Here is a 21,722-nt window from a genome sequence, read left to right on the forward strand (position 1 = left end):
CTATCTATTAACTCCGTTCCGGCACATATCGGTTTCTTGATCGATCAACAACCTATTAGGAAGCAGAGATGACCTCAAATCCCAGATGTGTTGCATCAAGATCTTGTCGCTGCCAAAATTTTGGCCCCTTCTCGTGTGTATATCTCCATAATTTTCGACGAACAAGGGATGGGAAAGACAAAGTGAGATCGAATTTCCTTTCAGCTTCACAGCTTCAAACTGCTGTGAAAAAGTTTGCAACTCGAGAGTTTTTATGGTTACAGGTACTTAGAGAAAATGTGACGTATCGTCCATTTGTCCCGAGTTTTGAATCTTCTGGACGACAAGCTCAATTGGCCATCAAGCTTTGAAACAATTATCTAGTTCATTGCTAGAAGAAACGCGAGAGAAACTACACAGAATCTGACCCTAAGAAGATAGCTGTTGCCCGATAGACATCCAATTTCCTTGCTAGATATAGATTCATGTCCTGTCCTGGTACTCTGTCGCCATCACTCGTAGTCTTTACTCAAACCAGGTCTTTACCGGTTTATATCATTTTCAAATGCACGCACGAGGAACGACCAAATTTTTTGTTTTTTATTCTATTAGTCTGAGCATGTACACTCCAAATTTGAAGACTTCCTCCTCTCTTATGTAAACCGTTGGCTCATGATGTAAGAAGAATTGCAAGTCAATTACCTACACCATGAAGCTTCATGGTCACCAGACAACCTCGACGAATTTATTCCCGTATAACCAAAAAAATGCAGAAGATATAGCCAAGAGGGAGAGAGGTTTTACGCATAACAGATAACCCAGCCACATTAATCATCAGGTCGACAACACAACAAAAAAAGATACAAAAAAAAACGAAAATTCAGATTGATGACCATTTACTATACTTACAAGATCATGACACAAACCATTAGCAACCTGTGCAGTGTGAATGGCGTGTTAACGGGACGCAAACACCATGTCATCACTCTGAGAAACAACACACTTCTGCCAGGTCTCATGGAGGTGACAGGCTGCTAAAGATGCGCTTCAAACTCGGACACGCCACACGCAATCTCCCCATGCTCACAGAGGAAATCTGCATGTCGATATAAACAAGGTAACAGCTTGATGAGCGAAGTTATCGGTATGACACAAACAGATTTAACGCATATCTTTTTCAAAAAATAAGAAGAGTGTGCTCGCCTGCGGACAATAGCGAACATCAAGGGTCTCCAGTGTCGTACATCGTGACACAGCAGCTTCAAGTGCTTCTTCGGTGATGTTGCACCACTAACCAAAGCATAAAGCCCCACAAGAAATCAACAAACCAATCGGAACAGAAAATTTTGACAGTATATATCAACTTATCCAAACATATTATGAATAACTAGCAATTATCTGTATCCTATCTTTTGGAGAAAATGTAAACCATGATCCAATTTCCAAAGGGAAAATTTTCAGTAAATATATCCCACCGCAACGGGCCAACAAAAATAAGAACTGAACAGATTCTTCTTCTTTTTTTCATTTAAAAATTGAGGCAACATGCATGCTTGAAGAAACATGAACATGGAAGACATATACATACCTGAAGAAATAGACTAGTCAATTTTGGACACTCAAGCCTCAATGTTTCCAAACTGCAGCAATTACTGAACAAACAAAACAGCATTAGCAAGTCGAAATTGGTGTGCAATAGGCAAATAACAAAAAGGAAAGAAACTCAGTACCTTAAATTTAGAAGGCACAAATTCGAACAAGCAACATCGACTTCCTTCAGATTGTTGGATAAAGATAAGTTCAGCGACGATAAGTTGTAACAGCGAGCCAGCAGCGGAATAAAAACCTTCCTGATATTTGGACAGCCTACGCAGGTAAGATTTTGCAGCAAACGGTTGGGCATCTCAGCCGGCTCCAGCAAATTATTGCTCTCTGGCACATCATTCACACAACTGGCACTAGGCGACTGAGAGAGATCCCCAGGGCAACCCCAATTCAAATCATGCATATTGACGCAACCGTTCAAGCTAACATGAGTCAGATGTGTACAGCAAGAAAGAAGCTCCTCTATGGCAGATTGAGAGAAAGGCCCATAAGACAAGTCCAATTCTCGGAGAGATGGCAAAGCTCCTCGCATGTAGAGAGGCTCCAATGAAGAATCAGTAAGGTACTTGCACGCTTGCAATTTCAACACCTTAATTTGGAAAAGATGGGAAAGGACAAGTCAGAATAAGCACTGAGAACTTAAAAGTTAGAATGGCAACAGTCCCACAAAATTAACCATGTTGAGAACCATTCAATTAAAGTGAAAGATGTTCGAAAACACCCAAGCAAGAAGTTTAAATTCAACCCCCTCATCAACTCAGTTACTTGCTTATGGGATCAAGTAGAGACTAGTAAAAACCCCAAAAGTAAAAAAATATAATAAAAACAATATTAAAAACAAGCAAACAAGTAGCACAGATCTTTCTACCAAATCAACAATGGACCTACAAGGTTTACCCTTCAATTCAGTTACATCGGAGTATAACCAACATAATCCAATTCAACCCAGTATTCATTTCCTTCAATCCTCTTTCTCACAAAGCTTTAGTGCCTTCCCCGGCATATCCGAATCCAATCATTCAGATGCGGATCAATACAAAAACCCCCTGTAAAAGCTCAACCTCTGACCCCATTTGTCGCAAGAATAATTCGAATCAGAGGTGAATAATCCCAAAGGAACACAAATTTAAAAAATAACTTCAGTATTCTTATTAATATACTTCGAATCAAAGGTGAATAATTCCAAGTGAACCCCAATATGAAAATAACTTCAGCATTCTTATTGACATACATACGCTATCTAAGTGGCACTGATAATCGAAATATTCATGGTAAAAAGTCAATGACACAAATGATTGGTCAAAGAAAACTTCATTTCAAATGGTGTCATAAAAGCTAGTGACAATGTTACAAGCACTGGAGCTTACAACCCAAACAGCAAATAGCATCCCATTAAAATTTTCTTAATGACCTGCCAAATGATTCTTCATTAAAGGAGCAGGCTGAATTGACCAAAAAGTCTAACGAACTAATACCAAGAAAATCGTGTTCCACATAACTTGCAGTAATGCATGTTTGCGAGCATATACAAGTACAGCGACATACCTTCAAATGCAAACAGGACTTAAATACTGGAACCAAGTTTGTCAGAAAGGTGTATGATAAGTCGAGCATGGTTAAGTGCGGAAGCCAACAAAGAGAATATAGTCCATCAGAACCAACAGACGGGCATGACATCAAGATTAATGACTCAATCAGAGGGCAAGATGTGGCTGTCGCAGACAAGCAGTCATCCCTCAGTCGGCTGCATAAGTCAAAAAATAAAGTGTCAGCTTAAAACGAGAAGACTGGAGCTTGGGAGAGTGGAAAGAAAGCATAACCTGCAAAAGGAAGCATCTAGAGATGTTAGAAGAGGACAGTTGATGGAAGCTTCTGCCAATACCCCACAACCTTTCAACTCCAGTAACACCATTTTTGGCGCTTCAATTGTGAGTTCTCTCAATTTAGGACATATCCCAAGATTGAGCGACTCAAGTCCAACCTGAGGTGGGAAAATATTCAAACAGAAAAACCAAGTAAGCTTTGTTGCAGACACGTTAATGTGAAATTGATGCTAAGTGGTTCATATAATCAAATTGCAGGTAAATTTTCCGATGTCCTAACTACCACCATCAGCAATAGCATGTCCGCTGGTTCAGTGGAGATATTCGATTCAAGCATAAAATAAAAAATTCCAGGAATGCAGCAACGTATATGATAACTCTCCTGGAATCACGTGTGAGGAACATACATTGGCAGCTCGGAATAAAGAAAGGTTCATTTTTTTAAAGGTTTTAAAAGTGTAGAATTATTAACTCAATAAAGACGTAAAGAAACCATCACGATTCATTAAACCAAGAAACAGACAACTTGTCACTTACTGGGCAAAAATGGGCCTTTTCTAAGTGATCACACCCATCTAAACAAACTTGCTGAAGATTGGGACAGGTGAGATCAAGAGTTGTAATTCCCCTGCACTCAGAAAGGGACAGACTGACTAAAGAAGTACTGCAGAATCGCACAGTCATCAAGCTCTGCAAAGAAAGTAAATTCGTCACATCAGTAAGAGCATGACACCCCCTCTGTGCCATTAATGAGTTTTAAATTTACTCAGCAATATCATTAAAGGAGATGACCATAGTAGAAACAAATAACCCCAAATCGAAGCTTAAAACACCGACCTCACAATTATCAAGGACTAAGGACTTCAGAAGAGGGCATCCACCACCATCATTGAAAACTTCACATATAGAATCTGTCAGCGACTCACAGGCTGTTAGGTCCACTTCTTGCAGAGACTGGCACTGTAATGCTAACGTGGTCAGACTCTCTTGTTTTTGCAAAGCTAATTTCTGCGGGCACATAAGAAGTATAAGAATTTTTTCTGTTGCACAATCTCTAAAGATCAGATACTATGTATCCTCCTTTCATAGACATACATACTTGAAGAGAATTTGATGTGATATTAATACGATGGAGTGCACCGCAGTTAGACACCATTATGGATGATAGCATGAGAGTTCGTAAATACAAATCGGCAAACCTGCAAAATGAGATCCCAATAGTGATCATGTCTCAAACACCACACACACACACACACACACACACACACACGCACAAAGAATCTAAAATAAAAAGAATGCTATTGGATTTCGCCAATGGCGTATGAGACAGAACGAAGACCATACTTGCGGCAATGCACCAATCTTATATTCTGCAAGCGCGGAAGATCCAATGATACAGATGTCAAGAGGCTGCAATTGTCCAGCTCCAAAACCTGCAGAAAATCTCAACTTGAGCTTGTTCAGACAATTGGCTAGAAAAGAGAGCTTGTTCAGACTAATTACTGTAAGATCTCATAGAAATCCAACTTGGTAAGATAATCATTTCAAACCTCTAACATATAGCTATGTGCAATTGCAGCCATTGAAGCTGAAGTTATGCCCTCGCAATTGTCAAGCTTTAGAACTGTCAACATCGGCAGCCTAACAGACTGCACAGAAAAAGAGCATGTAAGAAAAAAATTGTCACTTTTACAAGAAAAGTATTTACTTACAGACGATTTACCTCAAGTGAAATGTTTGGGCAGTATGATGCATTGAGAACATGGAGATTAGCGCAAGTAAGAGCTATCTCACGTAATGTTTCATCACTAACACATGAACAGTTTGACATGTCCAAAGACTCCAACAGTGGGCATGATATTGCGGCAGATCGAATTGCAGCATCTGAAAGCTTATGACAAGAGCCTATATCAAGGTCACGCAAAAAGGGGCAGCTGAGCTGAGCCTGGGCCATATTACTGCGCTTCAAAGATAAGGCCTCAAGTTGAGGACACCTGCAATAACGACATCTCAGCTGCACTTCAACCAAGTGACAGTTTCCAATAGCCTGGCCAACTTATAAATTGCTTCACCTGACAACTATTCGCATGACGCGACATTTGATCAATTGAAGATGACGCAACCTGTCATGGTTTATATGTATCTCCTGGATGCCATTACCGAGGGTAGCATCAGTGACATTCAGACTCTTCAACAAATTGCAGTCTGACAAGGCATAAAAAAATGTATCCCCTAGTTGTCCTTTCCCCAAGGTCAAAGCCTCCAGATTTCTAATTGCCATCAAAAGAACAGTAGCAATTAGGCCACAGCTGTGAGGGAAGCAGAATAAAAAATCGATGAATATAAAAATTAACCACCTCAGGGACGAAACAGCCTTCATAACAAGCAAATGAATTGCAGAAGCACCAGTTATATTGACTTCAGCAGCATTTGGATACCGCCGGCACATGTCCTCAACTACAAATAATATGACGAACAGTTAATCTAGCAGAAAGAACCAGTATAATATTCCTATTTAAAAAGAAGAATCTTAGGCACATCCATCCCAGTCAATATACTCAAACTCCCAACCTAAGAACCAAGAAAAGGAGATAGAGAGATTCGAGGTTGAATGAATTCTCAAGGGCGCATTGCATAAATTTGGGATGATTGAATGAAAACTGAATACACTAAGCAAGCTTCCCTTTCCACATTGAGGAAAAACATGAGGCAGTAACATCACATCCTAGGTACCTCTGAACCAACAAGTAATCCAGCCTTGTTTAGCTTTTACAGTAAAAAATTTAAACACTATAAATGTTTACAAGAAAATTCAATGCGCAGGAAGGCCATTTAAGATACAGCACTCCATGTGTAAATTAACTCAGTTCAAATGACAATCTTCGGACCAAACATTACTATCTATGACCAGTACCCTGGTTAATCATTGCATACGATCTGAACAAAAGCAATCAAACCATCTGTTCCAGGCAGGCCATTACTTTATGTGTGTAATCCAGTTGTTTCTTGTTTGAGGTGAAAAGGGAAGAGCCCTATTGTCTCACCACTATTCCCGTGCAACTTTCCAAAATTATTGGCCATTTAGCAAGTACTCTAGAGTTAAACCCTATATTATTCCAACTTTCCCTGCAACACCTTTATATACTCGAGCCTTTGTCCAAAAGAAAAATCAATATCAAAGCAAATGCAAATGCAAATGAGAATTTTCTTTCTGTATCTCCTCCTCTGAAGACAACACGTAGCTGTAAATTATGTTGATAAACTACCAGTCATATATGCTCGAACTAATTTCGTCTATCAAGTGCATCGACTTTAAGCCCTGACCACTGGCTAAACCAAGAATAGGCTTAAAAATCATCTTAGCATCTTGACACTCACATTGCTCAATTGATATGTTGATGCGGTTCTCAAAATTTAAGCACTTCCAAAAGTCTTCATGTGCACTAGCTGCTCGCCACTGCCTGCAGACTAGTGCAGCCCGACAAAGATCCATATGATTCAAGAAAGAGAACACCTGGCACCAAAGTTTATAGCAAGAAATCATACTGTCAAAAGAACCAGAAGCAAAGAAATTAGAGGCTTGAAGAAATATGAGAGTTCAAGTACCATGTGTAATAGGTCGTCAGTCAGATCCATCCTCACTTCTGAATCTTCTGTTTTTGCTTCACCATCAACATCACTGACGTTATCTATTCCATCTCTAGATTCTATATGATAAGCATAATCAATAATATCCGACATAGATGTTGGATAATTCAGTTCACTCTTTAAAGCTGAAGCTGAAGAGTCCCGATACAAATTGAAATGCCTGTCTGAATAAATGCGTGAACTGCCTGCATTAGCAGAGCTTGCTGTTGCAGAATTAATCTCCCTGCAAACACCAGAAAACAAGAGACAATCACAACAAGGCAAGGCGGACTTGAAAATATATCGTCACGCATTCTGCAAATGCAGCACAGATATCACAAATTACAATTGACAACCATAAGCATTGATTTTGGGATGGCAATCAGACCTCTTAGTTGGCAATTGTTGCGACAACCACATAATTTCACGTATTAAGAACAAGACGTAAGTCAAAGTATTCTTAATGTTGGTCAGAATCCAATCCAACAAGATGAAGCAGACTTATCAAGGACAAGGCCCCTAACGAAAACCTCTACATGTGAGAGCTGGAGGTTACGTAATGAATGTAGCGATATGATCAGAGGATTTTCATTTCACCAGCTGAAAATATCAGCTTTTTTGCAATACTTTTCGTGATTTGGGAACGGACATACGGATTCAAAGAATGATTCTCGAAAGCAACTCAAAACCGTTTCGCAGAAGCCCACGATTGACAATCCGCAAAAAGAGAGTTCGATGCCAAGCAAGAAAGACAACTGCACGCAAAAGTGGCGCCGGGTCAATAATGCTTCTCGTGAAACCAACATTACTGCTGCCAGGCTCACCTTCTTCCAAGAGTCACTTATAGGTAGGCGAGGCATATCAACTTCTCGCAAGCCCTCAATCGGATTATGTGCCATTCTCTCGATAGTGAAAACAAGCTGGGACTCATGCCCCTAGGTTTCACAAACACTTCTAACTGTGGCGTTAAAGCCACTATCATTCGGAAGCACAAACCAAATTCACTATTTGCATGTCGGTCGCTAAATGTTCCCGAACAATCATCAAGAATTCACGAAGTAGACTCGCAGTACACACAACCATGCAAGCATGAACAAAAAAGCTCTCCCCTGCTCCAATCACTTAAGCCGCAACATGGAGGCAAACGAAAACTAAGCGGTTCAAAAAAACCAAACAGAAACTCGCACCATTCCCGAACAATTAAGCAATCGCCTCACCTGGCATCAGTATGAACTTTCGCACGCTTATGGTGCCAATCGTGATCCCGCTCCTGCGCCATTTCCGCCGCCGCGGCACCAGACACAGAACCAGAGCTCTCCCCAGCCGCGCGCCCGGAGCCCCAACCGAGCCCCCGGCCGCCGCCCAGCACGTCCGAATCCTCCTCCTCCCCGCCGCCGCCCATCGCCATCTCCATCTCCTGGAACAGCGTCATCTGCTCCTCGACGTCGCCCCCCTCCGGGAACCCTAGACTCGCCACCAGGCCGGCGAAGCCGTCCCCATTCTCGGAACCCCCCGCCTCCTCGCCGTCCGAATTCCATCCCCTCGCGGCCGCCGCCTCCTCCGCCGCCGCAGCAGCAGAAGCAGATTTCCCCTCGCCTCCACCACCACCCCCACCCATGTCGTCACCGATGCACAACCATAAGCAGCAGCACCAGGTCCTCATGCAAAATTGAGGCGGCGGGGAGAGCTCCCGGGGGGCCCCAAAGGAAAAACCCTAGGTCCCGGGCGCGCGCATTTCCGCAACCCCCAACCCACAACCCACCCCCACCCCCACACCACCCGGGGGGGAAGCTTCCGGCGAGATCGAGGCGGGGATCGAGGGGGAATGGGGGGGACGATGCCGGCGGGAAGAGGGAGGAGACGGGGGCGGATCGCGCGACGGGGAGAGGAATTGGGAGGGAAATTCCCCCGGAACGGATCTGAAAAATCAAATCTTGGCAGAAACCAGAGCGAGAGAGAGAGAGAGAGAGCGAGGAGGAGAGGGAGTGTGAGAGAGAGAGAGAGAGAGAGAGAGCGAGGAGGAGAGGGAGTGTGAGAGAGAGAGAGAGAGAGCGGAGGAGAAAGGGAGGTGAAAATTTGGGTTAAAGTTGCGATTTTTAAGGAAAGGGCGAGGCGAAAATGGGGACGTGAATTACAACCTCGGATTTGATTTGATTTTTTTTTTCTTTTTCCTTGTGTTTTTTTTATCGTTACCCGGTCGTGTGTTCTTTTTTTTTTTTTGGGATGATGAATGATTTATCATTATTTTATTATTTATTATTATTTTATTGTTTCTTTTGCTTTCTTCTTTCTTTTTTTCATTTTCATTTTTTGCTGTTTTGAATTTTCCGTGCTCTGCTGGTTTCCTTGATTTCTTGCCGGTTTTGCCAGCGGAGCTGCGGCGTCGTTTCGGGGGAAATATCTTTGCGGCTCCCTCGAAGTGTCTCCCCTCTGCTGCCGCTTTGCAAGAAAGCAAGAGCTTTGCGGGGGAAAAGATATCGACGACTTCCGTTTGTATTGCTCGATCATGCGATGAGCATTCGCGTACCTCCGAGCTAAACCCGCTTCGAAAAGGCCGAATTTATGTAGGTTGACGGGCGTGACAAGCCAAGATAGGAGGGAACTGACGGTTTTGCAGATAGGGCTACGAATATGAAGATACAGAATGATATTCAAAGATAAAATCCGAGTATTTATTTAGTATTTTTGAAAGGTAGAGGTACCAGGTGGGTGAAAGGTGAATTGTGTTTTTTAGCATCTTCCCCAAAGTTATATTTGGAAGTAATGAGGACGAGATAAGAAACGATTATATATGGCAAATTAATGTTATGTGAGTGGTCATTATACGAAAGAACTGCAAAAAGGAAGATAAATCCTCTTGGGCACGGTCGTGCATTTTGGCTCCCGGACTTTGGAAAGTTACACATTACCCTCATAAAAACTAAAAGTTTTTATCACAACAGTTAGTTATTTTATCAGCATGTCGCTTGAAAATTGACAAATAATTTTTTTCTTGACCGAAATAACCTTTAATAGTACATCAGTATTTATTTTCTTAGCTTCATTAACCATCATCATAAATCACTCTTTCTTTTCTTGAGTTCGCGAACCATGTAATAGAGGTTAATTTGGTCAAGAATCATCCTCCATTATCATATTATATATAATAATAAATGTTGTTCATAGCTTGTTAGATGTCCATTTGTCCGGTAATTTGTGTATATGTGATTGAATTGCATAAAAAGTGGGGCTAATTCTAAAAAAAAAGTACCGACTTTACGTCGAGTTATAATTATGGTCCGAACTTTTTTTTGTTTCAACAAAAAGCACCTAATTTTTCTCCAGTCCCAAATCTGACCCATGTGATGTGAAATTTTCTAATTGTTTGGGCCAGATTTGGGATTTAAGTGAAAATTGGTGATTTTTTATGACACAAAAACAAAAACTCAAGTCAGAATTGTCACTCAAAATAAAATTGATACTTTTTTTTTGGATTTAGGACGTGAAAAGTGCTTACTCTTAATAAGTTCAAACATTGGGCTCGAGATTTTGTTTAAGCTTGATCAGATTAGCTCTTTAAAACTTAACCTCAACTCGATGGTCTCTTTTGGTTTAAGTTTGACACGACTTTAATCCATAACAAATAGACAAATTACTAAACTCGAGCTCAAAATTAGATAAACAGTAAAAATGACAAAAGAAAATTGAGTATGATCTTATTCGAAATTTACAAAGTTTATTTTTAAAATACTAGTGTGTATGATCGAAAAAAATTGTGATTAGTGGGTGAAGGTCTTTTCTTCAACTTTTGTTCCACTTTTTATTTTAGGTGGAATAATTAGAGTGCATTTTGGTTCATATTGCTAATATTTAAAAGTTGTTTTAATTAATAAAAAAATCACGAAAAACTCATTCAGGACTTTAAGGGTGCGTTCGTTTCACGAAAAATGAGTGATTTTGAATACATTATCCTAAAATAATCCATTGTATCGCTTACTAAATAAATGAATGGAAATTTTTTTTATCGCCCACGAAAATAATTAAGCATTGATTGTTATCGATGATGAAAATATTTTTCATTGACTAATTTTTCAAAACAATATAAACAATCCTTTTTCAGGAAAATATTTTCCAATTCACTCATTTTCCGCAAAACGAACGCACCCCTAAATGACTTTAAAATTCGAACTTAGCTATAGATGTGCATAAAATGCACAAGGAAAGAACAACCTCTTTTATTTTTTCATGAAAATTCATGTTCATGTGAAAAAAAAAATTCAATTTTTCCAGGAATATAACATGAGACTTTAGATGGTCCGACAGACCCTTCGAGCACGTGTCGTCCTTGCCTTGAATTATATTTGGTAAATTGCATGTTTGATGGTGCATGTTTCATTTCACACGCACACTTTCTAAAGGACGAAGACGTTGACCGTTGACCGTTGACGACAGGACTTCATAGGCCCATTGGGCTAGAGAGCCCAATTTAGAGAAGTTTGGTTCAACTCTTTTGTGTGTGATGTGCGATTTCGAAAAAAAAAATGCACCAACTTTCGCTCTCGCGGACAATTTCGGCCCCAACTTTCGAGTATTACTTAGAAAGGTACTGAATATCGTGTTGGGGGACAATCTTGGCCCAGCCTTTCAAGTGTCGCGAAAAAAGGGACCGGTTTCAATCCGAGAGACGGTTTTGACTAAAATGTGGCGTATGGGGCATCCGAAATGATAAATGGACGCTTACATGGCAAACAACGAGTGTCATGTCAATAGACATGGCTTCAATAAGCCATCAAAACGAAATTTCTTTTCGAACCAAATGTTTAGGCTTCAAATCAGGTTTCGAGAGAGTGGGAGGTACATGAATTGGGGCTTAGAGTTCTTCACAAAATTGAATTGAAGGTCTCTCTCCCATAACAGGCTTACAAACAACGTCGTTTTGCTTGCTTGTGAGAACCATGTCGTTTCATACGACTTTGGATTATCTTTGCTATTTACAAGCACCATATTTGCTGACACGGCATTCATCTTGTCAACGTTCGTTTGTAACCTTAAACATCATGTATGCACATTTCGATGGAAATTTTTACCGTGGCCAAAAACTGTCTTCCGGGTGAAAACTTGTGTTAATCTTGCGATATTTGAAAGTTTGGGTTAATAGTATCTCCGGGGTGAAAATTTGAACGTTTTCATGCGACACTCGAAAGTAAGGGGGCTGAAAGTATCATTCGGGCAAAAGTTCTTGCCTTTTCTGTGAAAAACCCTTGTTTTACAGCTGCCAAACCCATCATTAATTACTATTTACCGGGTGATTGCAAGTTATTACAAAGTGGGGTCCTTGGCCTAGAAAAGTAAACACAAAGTGGGTCGAGTATCTTTTGAGTTTGTTTTTCTTTTAAGGTGAAAGAGGTACGGTATTAGCTGTAAAATGTGGTGTTTGCTCTTTTCTTTGTATTGATTGTTTGTCTAAAGTAGGGTTCAAGTGGAACATACTGTGTTGGAGCTAATGCCAGGTTAGTGTATTGGGCCATCGCCATTACTCATATCATTTTGTTAAGTTCGTTGCTAATGATGTGGCTAATGCCTTTTCATTGCGCAGTCATTATAGAAAGTTTATCACACCCTCAAGGGTAATTGTCACCTACTCTTGATTTTCACCGTTATTGATTAGAGTGTACAAGACCCACGTACTCAATCGCTAATAATTTCGACATAAAAACTGCATATAATGTGAAATCACATGTGAAGGTATGCTGTTCTTAAAAGTATCGTGTCCATTTTGATTACTTACCTTACGTTGTTCATGAGATCTCTTCTTTAAAATAGACAAAAATCATTAAATACATTGGGGGCCCACTAATCACACCATCAACATTGATACCTCTCTTTAGTAAACGCAACAAAAGTTCGACACCTCAATCCCGGAGATCACCAACAGACAATTTTTGTCTAAATGCGTCAATATATCCGATTAGACTCACATTCTCTTCAAAGATTAAACCAATAACTCACTAGTTTTCCATAACATATTAAGTACACCACACCACACTAAATTTCCAATCCGGGTCTTTTTTCAAACACAACTCGAACCTACGTGTAAAGGAACACTCGAGCACCCACATTCCATGAGGATCAAGATTGACAGAAATAGCAACGGGCATGCGACCTCGCTAGTAAAGAGATTAAAGGATGGGGCCGGAGAGTAATAGGTTCAGGGTTTGATCCCCATAAGCGTCGCATATACATGTACATACTAGAGAGGCGTGAGAAAAAATAAAAAAAGGAATGACTGATATGGTGCATGCAAGTTGACTGCACGATGCCAAGTTGGGGAAAAGGAAAAAGGCAAAGAAAGTCTAATCCTTCCATATATATGCTCGGAAGGTGTACAAGACTGCCATGGATCTGACAGAGACATGTATACTTATTCCTTGGAAGGCTTGAACTGGTGGTGGTAAGCTTTTTTATGGTCTTTGGACATGTTTAGGAGGAAGCAGAAAAGAGACATGTGGAGTGAGTGGAGGAGCTGGTATCCATCGGACTCTGTCTGGCATGCGTAACAATAAACGTTTACAAGTCAAACTCGATTGCTAGGTTTTATTGCAAACAGAGAGTGGCAACTTATTCTGCAGTGCCTCGGTACTTTTTTGCAATGATTCCCCCAGCGCATCCTTTAGTTCTACCTTTTCTATTCTCTTTTTTCTCTTTTTGGAGGTTCTCATGGAAATGAACATTATATATATATATATATAGACACACACACGCATGGGGTGTTTCGACTAAGAGTAATCTCACTAAAATGAGGGAGCCAATGCACCTATGAGAGCCTATCCCCATCTTGTGGGGCGAGCTCCATGCAAGCCTCGCACCCCCGATTCTTCATGTATGTCTGTCTTTCCAATGAAATGGAATACCTTATATAAGTTTTACGTTCTGGTGATCCCGAGATTCGCTTACTTAGGTCTGATATACATATATATGTGTATGTATGTTGTTTTGAGATCTATTTTCTTAACTTTTGGTTGGCCTTTTTACCTCTTGCTTATTAACGGTAAAAATGTATCCAATATTACTTATCAACGAGATTTGCCTGGTCAATGAATCTAATATAAGATCAAACTTACTGTTTTAATTGGACTTGTAAAACTTACCGTACTTAGTGAGATAAGGCTCGTCGCCATTAATGTTGTAGTCGTTGTCGTTGATTGTTGCTACTTTTATTATTTACATTTTTCTAATATGCATGTGATCTCTTTCTACTCAATCCCTCATTATGTCCTAAATAATCAAGTTGTGTGTTTTTTTTTAATTACAATAGTCTTAACTTGTTTAAATCTTAATCAAATGAGTTAGTATTTGACTCCTTCCTTTGTACAAGATACTTGCTCATACTATATACACTTAAGTGGAAGTCGTGTGGATCCACCAAAAAACCTAAGTCGATAAATAATCGTTGTTTGATATTTCATGCTCTAATTCTCTAATATCGATAAGAAAACGAAAGTACAAAATAACCCTCTTCAAGATTTCTCGCGAAAAGATTGATCAAGTGAAAAACCAAGTAACCATTTAAATCAGAATTTCATGAAAATCTTCTTAAAAAATTCCCGTTCCTTGATCAAAGACTTGATTGGATACAGGATCTACTACACGAGGAGTGGTACAGACGTAGACAATATCATCACGACCTCTCTTTTCATACCGCTAGGGATGCTTACTACCACTTTGCCAACCGGGTGTTTCCGAAGCAGCAAGGCTTACACCCATTCGCATCGGTTCATCCAAAGTTCCTTAGCCTTACGCACGAATCTTTTAATAACCCGTATTCCGAGTCTTAACAAATAAGCGTAATTAGGCAGAAATTAGCCAAATCTTATGTTGCAAGCCAACTATTTCAAAGTGGGCAGCGTCTCTTTTTTTCCTTTGGCACTGTATTCACAATGAATACGCGCCCCCACGAAGAAAAGTCAAAACTGGAAAGTGCTGTTATAATGCGGTACGGACGCTCTGCCTTTTGCTGCCTAATGTGCGTCGCGTTTGGGACAGAATTACTGTTTAGCTAAAGGGGATGATTATTAATTTAAGAAGGATGATGATGATTGATTAGGCCCTAAGGCGACCGATCGTCATCAAGACACGGTCAACGGTTTCCTCCGACGGTGGCAGGCGGGCCCCGCGGGGATCCCATCGATGGCCGTGGGGAGGCCGGTCCCCGTGCGGAGATCCTACGGTCCACGGAGTGCGGGACAGTGGGGGTGAGCGTACTGTGATCCGGCTCCGAGGTGGCCGACCGCCGGCTGTTTTTCGTTCCCGTTCCCCCGTTTGTTTAAATTCAGACTCCATGGAGAGATTGGTCGAATGTACCAAAAAGGAATAAAAATAAAAAGAGATAATTACACGAATGGTTCATGAACTTTGGTTCAATACGTAATGTGATCCCTGAACTTATAGCCCAATATGTGACGTGGTCCCTGAACTTTTAATTTGTTCGATACGGTCCTTGGACTTTTGGTAAATGTTTAGAACAATATTGAACATTTTCATATATTCCGGGGACTAAATTGAACATTCGCCAAAAGTTGAGGGACCATATTGAACAGATTAAAAGTTCATGGACCACAATACGCATTGAGCTAAAGTTCGAGGACCACATTGCAGATTGAGATAAATTTCAGGGATCATTTGTGTCATTTTCTCTTTATATAGAGAGATCGAATGATAAAAAAAAAATCAATATTAGGATGGTTTGGTGGACTTGAAATATGATTCCATTGTTTTTAGAGGTCGGGTGTGAGTATTTGTATTTAGATTTTTAGTATATTCCCCTTTTTGTGTTCTTTGTGCTAAACATAAACAAATAAAAGTCACATTCAGTTCTTTCATCTATTTATTTTGATTTTTATGTCCAATTTTTTTTTATATTAAATGGATCCATATCGAATCATTTGATATCTCTACTGACAATGTTAATTAATGCAGTGTCAGAGAGAGAAAGAGACATCAAGGGTCGTGAGATGATCATGTAGCACTACTACATAGTCGCACGACCCTAAATGGTCGTTTGCAGTTGGCAACATTGGCTTCTAACGACATTATCGTTATCTCCCCATTACTAGATCCTCAAATTGTGCTACAAACATCGTCTTGCTTGCTAACACCTCGCTTCCTCTCCTCCTCCTCATCATCGGGGTAGTGCGACCCTTGTTTGAGGTCGATGAATATGCGCGCGAGCCTTACTCGAACTACATAGTGAAGCTTGCCCTAGTCTTGAACCGTGATGGTTGCCCCTCGTATAGTAGCCTAGCCCTGATCAAAACCTTATACCATTGTTCCTTCTTGATCGAAATGACCCGACTCGAACTGTTCGACTAAACACGAGCGCTTCGGATCAACCCGACCAATTGTCATCCCTAATTCCTAGAGGAACTTTGGCGCTCCGCTAGTGGACCCAAACCCATGACGGTGGAAACCCGATTTCAGATGTTGACCATCAATTTCTGACCCATTGGGCCTGTCGAATACTACCCAATCATCATAGCCTTCCCATGGTTGAATTGCTTGAAGCTGATGACCATTTCAAGCCCTAGTTTTGTAGTTTTGGGCCGTCTCCGTATACATATCCGTTGGTTTAGACAATCAATTTCGAATCAAAGTAGACATATGGGTCGGCAAACTAGTACAGTAGCTCACCTATTGTTGAGATTAGACGTTAGAGAATACGTCTTTGCACGCTAAATTTCCATCTCGAGCCGCATCATCAATGTGTAAGTCCTACCGCTATCGTATCATGCTAAAAATCTTGATAAAATAACAACAGTGCATACCCCAATTTTAGCAACCAAAACCATATTCCAATGATTTTTCAGGCCCAATAGCATGAAATAGGCATTACTGGGCCTTCACAACGAGGCTTCCCTCATTGATTATGAGTTCGAGTAAAACCGTTTGATTATGAACTTCTAATTACAGCTTTCGGCACTTATATTGTTCGAGGGGGTTTTAAATTTCGATATGGAGTTCATTTCCACAGAAGCAACAGAGAACATAGCGCAAAAGAGAGAACATGAACATTAACTTATCGCAATCCTCATAGGAACTTACATCTTCCCAACCTTTTTTGCCCGAAGTTTGTAAAACGTTATATTTAAATGTTAAACCCCTCATTCGTCTAACAGTTTGAGTTTTTAGAATAGTTGGTAAGGGTCTTAGAAAATCCTTCATGGTATCAAAGCAGAAGCTGGAGAGATCCCGAGTTCAAATCTTTCCAAACCTCTATTTATATCCTCTATGTATATATTCACACTTCAATTTTAGGTCAAAATCCAACCTACACGTGAAGGAGTGTTATATTAAATAGTAGAATTTCACCTCATCTAAATAGATAAAATTACGCTCGAGGAAGAGTATTATATTTCTAGCCACTGATATGAATTCTGCGGGGCAGAGCCAGCCTCCATTTATATCACTACCATAATAACTCAATAGATAAAAAATTTTATATAGAGCTTGATAGAAAAAATAAAAAAGAAATACAAGGGCTTGGATGCGAATCTTCGACTCGTCAGGTCCATGATCAGCTTTAATGGGAACAAAATTCGCATGACCTAACTCCATGACAGGCAAACATGTTCTGTCGCACTCATTATAGATTATCAAAGTCGACATTTTGTGGGGCGCACTGTCTTTTGGCGATGGCATCAAAATTCGGATAGATTTCATCAATCATCAACTTCTCCATATATTAATTCAATTTATTTATTTATTTTTGGCTTTTTTGGGTGCTGTCCAATCTCGTTTTTTTGTGGGTCACTCAGCTTCTAACTCTAGCTTCCAAAGCAGCAATAGCACATCGTGACAAAATCTTAAGTTTTCATGGGCTCTTTTCGTTTCCTTAGCTGGACCACTTTGTCTTTTCTATACACCGCCAGGCAATGCCAATTGGGATTTGATGTAACTTAGTGCTTACACACCAAAAATTATTTTTTTCTGGGTGGGCCTTGGTTTTACCATATACAGTTGTAAAATGTGGACCATCTTTGATGGAAAAGGCTTTGTTTTTGTATAGATCAGTCCCTTGAAGAAAAGGACATAATGACACACATGTCATTCATGGCGATACACATTTATATATAGCTCCTCTTCATGTGGAATACCCTAAAAATCAATGTGTGCTTTTTGTATTTTTTAGGGTTCTGTACACTCACATTGAGTATTATACGGAATATCATTTAGATCAATTCGGTAGTCCAAATTAATCTCATGAGTTGTCTGGAACGGTTTCATCGTCCAATTCATGCTCATGATCACGATACAAGAAGAACAGACACGTGTGATTTCGGCAGAAATAATGTAGAGTTGATTTCCATCTTGACTGGTTAAATGTTTTAAGATTGGGATTCGGCGTAATACTATTTTTTCTCTTAAATGTGAAAATTGAAGTTTTAAAAAGGCGTTGAGATGCTGATTGATCATCAAGTGGTATGTAGTCACACTTATTGGAGATGCTAAAATCAACGATAATCTTTAATAGTAGATCGTGTAAACTTATAATGGTCTGGTAACATAAAGGAAAAATATATATCCACCCGGTATTGTATGTTTTATGGTGTTATTTTCTTTATTCATAGGGGATAAATGCGCACGAATCATCATGCAAGTAATCTACTCCGCAAGGTTTATAATTTAGGATCTACGGTTTAGATGTTTTCGGACATAAAATAACTAAGTTGTATTATCTAATCCCTAAATCCTTGTGCTACCAAGTTGCTCCATGTAATTCATGCTAATGGTGCACAGGTCCAACTTCCAAGTATTCCCAATTTTCCCTAGGGTTTTTTTTTACCTTTTGTTGCCTGCTTTTTTTTTTGGCCAGTTGGGTTTCCTTTTTTTTATTTAATGATATCTACACTGGCAAGTTTTGGTTGTGTGGACCATAGATTTGGCACAGCGCATTTACATTGACATGAGCTTTTTTGTGGTTAAAGGAAGGCAGCGATTCACCTCCTTCCAACTTGCGATGCCTTCTAAAAAGACAGAAAACCAGACACAGGGCGATCTGATTCACAGAATCAGCATCCTCAAAAGGAGCGTTCAAGTCCCACTTTTTGCTGGATTTTGATTGACCAGTCATTAGAGAAAGAAAAGGGCTTAAGGAAAAAGAGATCTCGAAAAGCAGTCAACTGCGCTTTCTAAGCCCCCACTTTTTCTCTTACCATTTCTGTACTTGTCGGATAATGGCGAGGTTGCATTTTCAAATAGACTCTCCTAGTTGATGGATAGATTACTCATCAGCTGGGGTTATTTAGGGTGCGCATGATAACCATTCTGTTCCGGAATGAGTTCCTGAACCAGAAATAGATTTTTCTATTTCTGGTTCCTGGATGAGTTTCTGAGAAAAAAAACCTGTTTGATAACGACCAACAATTTCTATTTCTAGAACAGAAACCCGTTTGATAACAGCACAAAATTTCTATTTCCTGAAATAAAAACCCGTTTGATAAACAATAGAAAATTCTATTTCCAGGAACAAAAATCTATTTTTTTTAGAAATGGAATAAAAATAATAAAAAATCCGAAAAATTCATAAAAATCTTTAAAAAAATTTAGAAAATCCCAAAAAATTGAAAAATTCCAGAAAAAATCATCAAAATGTCGAGAAAATAAAAAAAATTTAGATTTTAGGAAAATAGGAAATTTGTTGAATTTTTTCAAAAAAAATCAAGAAATCAAAAATTTCAAAACTTCACAGAATTGCTTAGAATACCTGTGGCCACCCACTTTTAGTGAAATTTAAATTTTTTTAGGTGCCCAAAAAAAATCAAAAAATCAAAAATTTTCAAAACTTCACAGAATAGTTTAGAATACATGTGGCCACCCACTTTGAGTGAAATTTTAATTTTTGGAGGTGAAAAAAAAGCAAAAAATCAAAAATTTCAAAACTTCACAGAATGACTTACAATACCTCTAGCCACCCACTTTGAGTAAAATTTAATTTTTTTTAGATGCCCAAATGGTATTTTTTATTTATTTTTTATTTTTTTTGGTTCCTAAAGAAAATTAAATTTCACTCAAAGTGGATGGCCACATGTATTCTAAGCCACTCTGTGAAATTTTGAAAATTTTTCTTTTTTGCTTATTTTTATTTTTTTTCGACACCTAAAAAAAATTAAATTTCACTCAAAGTGGGTGGCCACAGGTATTCTAAGCAATTATGTGAAGTTTTTTATTTTTTATTTTTTTATTTTTTTTCGGCACCTAAAAAAATTTAAATTTCGCTTAAAGTGGATGGCCACAGGTATTCTAAGCCATTTTGTGAAGTTTTGAAATTTTTTATTTTTTTTTATTTTTTTTATTTTTTTTGGCAACTAAAAAAATAAAATTTCGCTCAAAGTGGGTGGCCACAGGTATTTTAAGCCATTTTGTAAAATTTTGAAATTTTTACTTTTTTGCTTATTTTTATTTTTTTGGCATATAAAAAAATTTAAATTTTACTCAAAGTGGGTGGCCACAGATATTTTAAGCTATTCTGTGAAGTTTTGAATTTTTTTATTTTTTTTATTTTTTTCGGCACCTAAAAAAATTTAAATTTCACTCAAAGTGGATGGCCACAAGTGTTCTAAGCCATTCTATGAAGTTTTGAAATTTTTGATTTTTTGCTTTTTTTTATTTTTTTCGGCACCTAAAAAAATAAAATTTCGCTCAAATTGGGTGGCCACAGGTATTCTAAGATATTCTGTGAAGTTTTTAAATTTTAGAATTTTTTATTATTTTTTATTTTGTTTTTTGGCAATTAAAAAAATTAAATTTTGCTCAAAGTGGGTGGCCATAGGTTTTCTAAGCCATTTTGTGAAATTTTTTATTTTTTATTTTTATTTATTTTTTTCGGTACCTAAAAAAATTTAAATTTCACTGAAAGTGGGTAGCCACAGATTCTAAACCATTCTGTTAAGTTTTGAAATTTTTGATTTTCTGCTTTTTTTTCTCACCTCAAAGATCGTGACTTCCATATGAATATGTGTGTTGAAGAAAATGAATTCCTCAGAAATGGTTCTCACTTTTGTTCCAGAAATGAAAAACCAACTTTTTTTTGGTTCTCATTTCTGGTTTCAGAATCAGTTTTGGAAGCAAACTTGTCCCGGAAATAGAAAAATGAAATTGCGTTACCAAACGGGTTTCTGGTCCAAAACTGATTATGGGAACAAAAAACCAGTTCTGGACAGAACCAGAATGGTTTTCATGCAGCACCTTACGTAGCTGGAGAGCATTTTATGACTTTATGTCGCTTAATCTAATGTCATAAGTGAGTCATAAGTGATGTATTACATGGAAAATCAAAGGGCCGGTGTAAAATAATCCAATCCTATAACCATCGTCAATGATGAGTCGGAACTCTCAATTGATTCCGGAGTTGTATATGTGCATAGTTTCTTCTCCACGCAAGATTTTCAGGTACTCTTATCATTTGGAGTAGCGATTTTCTCATCAATGGCATCTCACATTTTTTTGACATACCATTATCTAGGTAGCCACGTCTTATCATTTTGCCAACATGGTAACATCAAACTTTTGAAATTCGGGTAATTTGATCCACTGGTACTATCATTACCACCTCGATTAAACTGCATGAATAGTTCCTCATATTTTGAGGTCAAATTCTTTGAATAAAAAACAAGGAAACGTGATTTGCATCGGCAAAATGGATAACCCGATGCA

At 38.9% G+C, this 21,722-nt stretch overlaps 1 protein-coding gene across 1 annotated transcript; it reads right to left on the reverse strand.

Annotated features, from left to right (window-relative positions):
• Positions 1 to 758: 758 nt before the first annotated feature.
• Positions 759 to 9,002, reverse strand: LOC115688654 (F-box/LRR-repeat protein 15). The gene is made up of 17 exons (XM_030614543.2): positions 8,252 to 9,002; positions 7,014 to 7,278; positions 6,786 to 6,921; positions 5,765 to 5,864; positions 5,480 to 5,677; positions 5,131 to 5,401; positions 4,958 to 5,056; positions 4,752 to 4,840; positions 4,507 to 4,606; positions 4,245 to 4,415; positions 3,945 to 4,097; positions 3,405 to 3,565; positions 3,130 to 3,328; positions 1,710 to 2,173; positions 1,568 to 1,631; positions 1,183 to 1,269; positions 759 to 1,075 (listed from the first exon to the last, which is right to left on the reverse strand). Exons 1-17 carry the CDS (start codon positions 8,695 to 8,697, stop codon positions 995 to 997), a joined length of 3,084 nt encoding a protein of 1,027 aa, XP_030470403.1. The 5' UTR covers positions 8,698 to 9,002; the 3' UTR covers positions 759 to 994.
• Positions 9,003 to 21,722: the final 12,720 nt, after the last annotated feature.

This window comes from Syzygium oleosum, unplaced genomic scaffold (genome assembly GCF_021117445.2).
Source record: "Syzygium oleosum isolate NSW1041296 unplaced genomic scaffold, Sole_v2.1 Sole_v2.04, whole genome shotgun sequence".
Lineage (NCBI taxonomy): Eukaryota > Viridiplantae > Streptophyta > Magnoliopsida > Myrtales > Myrtaceae > Syzygium > Syzygium oleosum.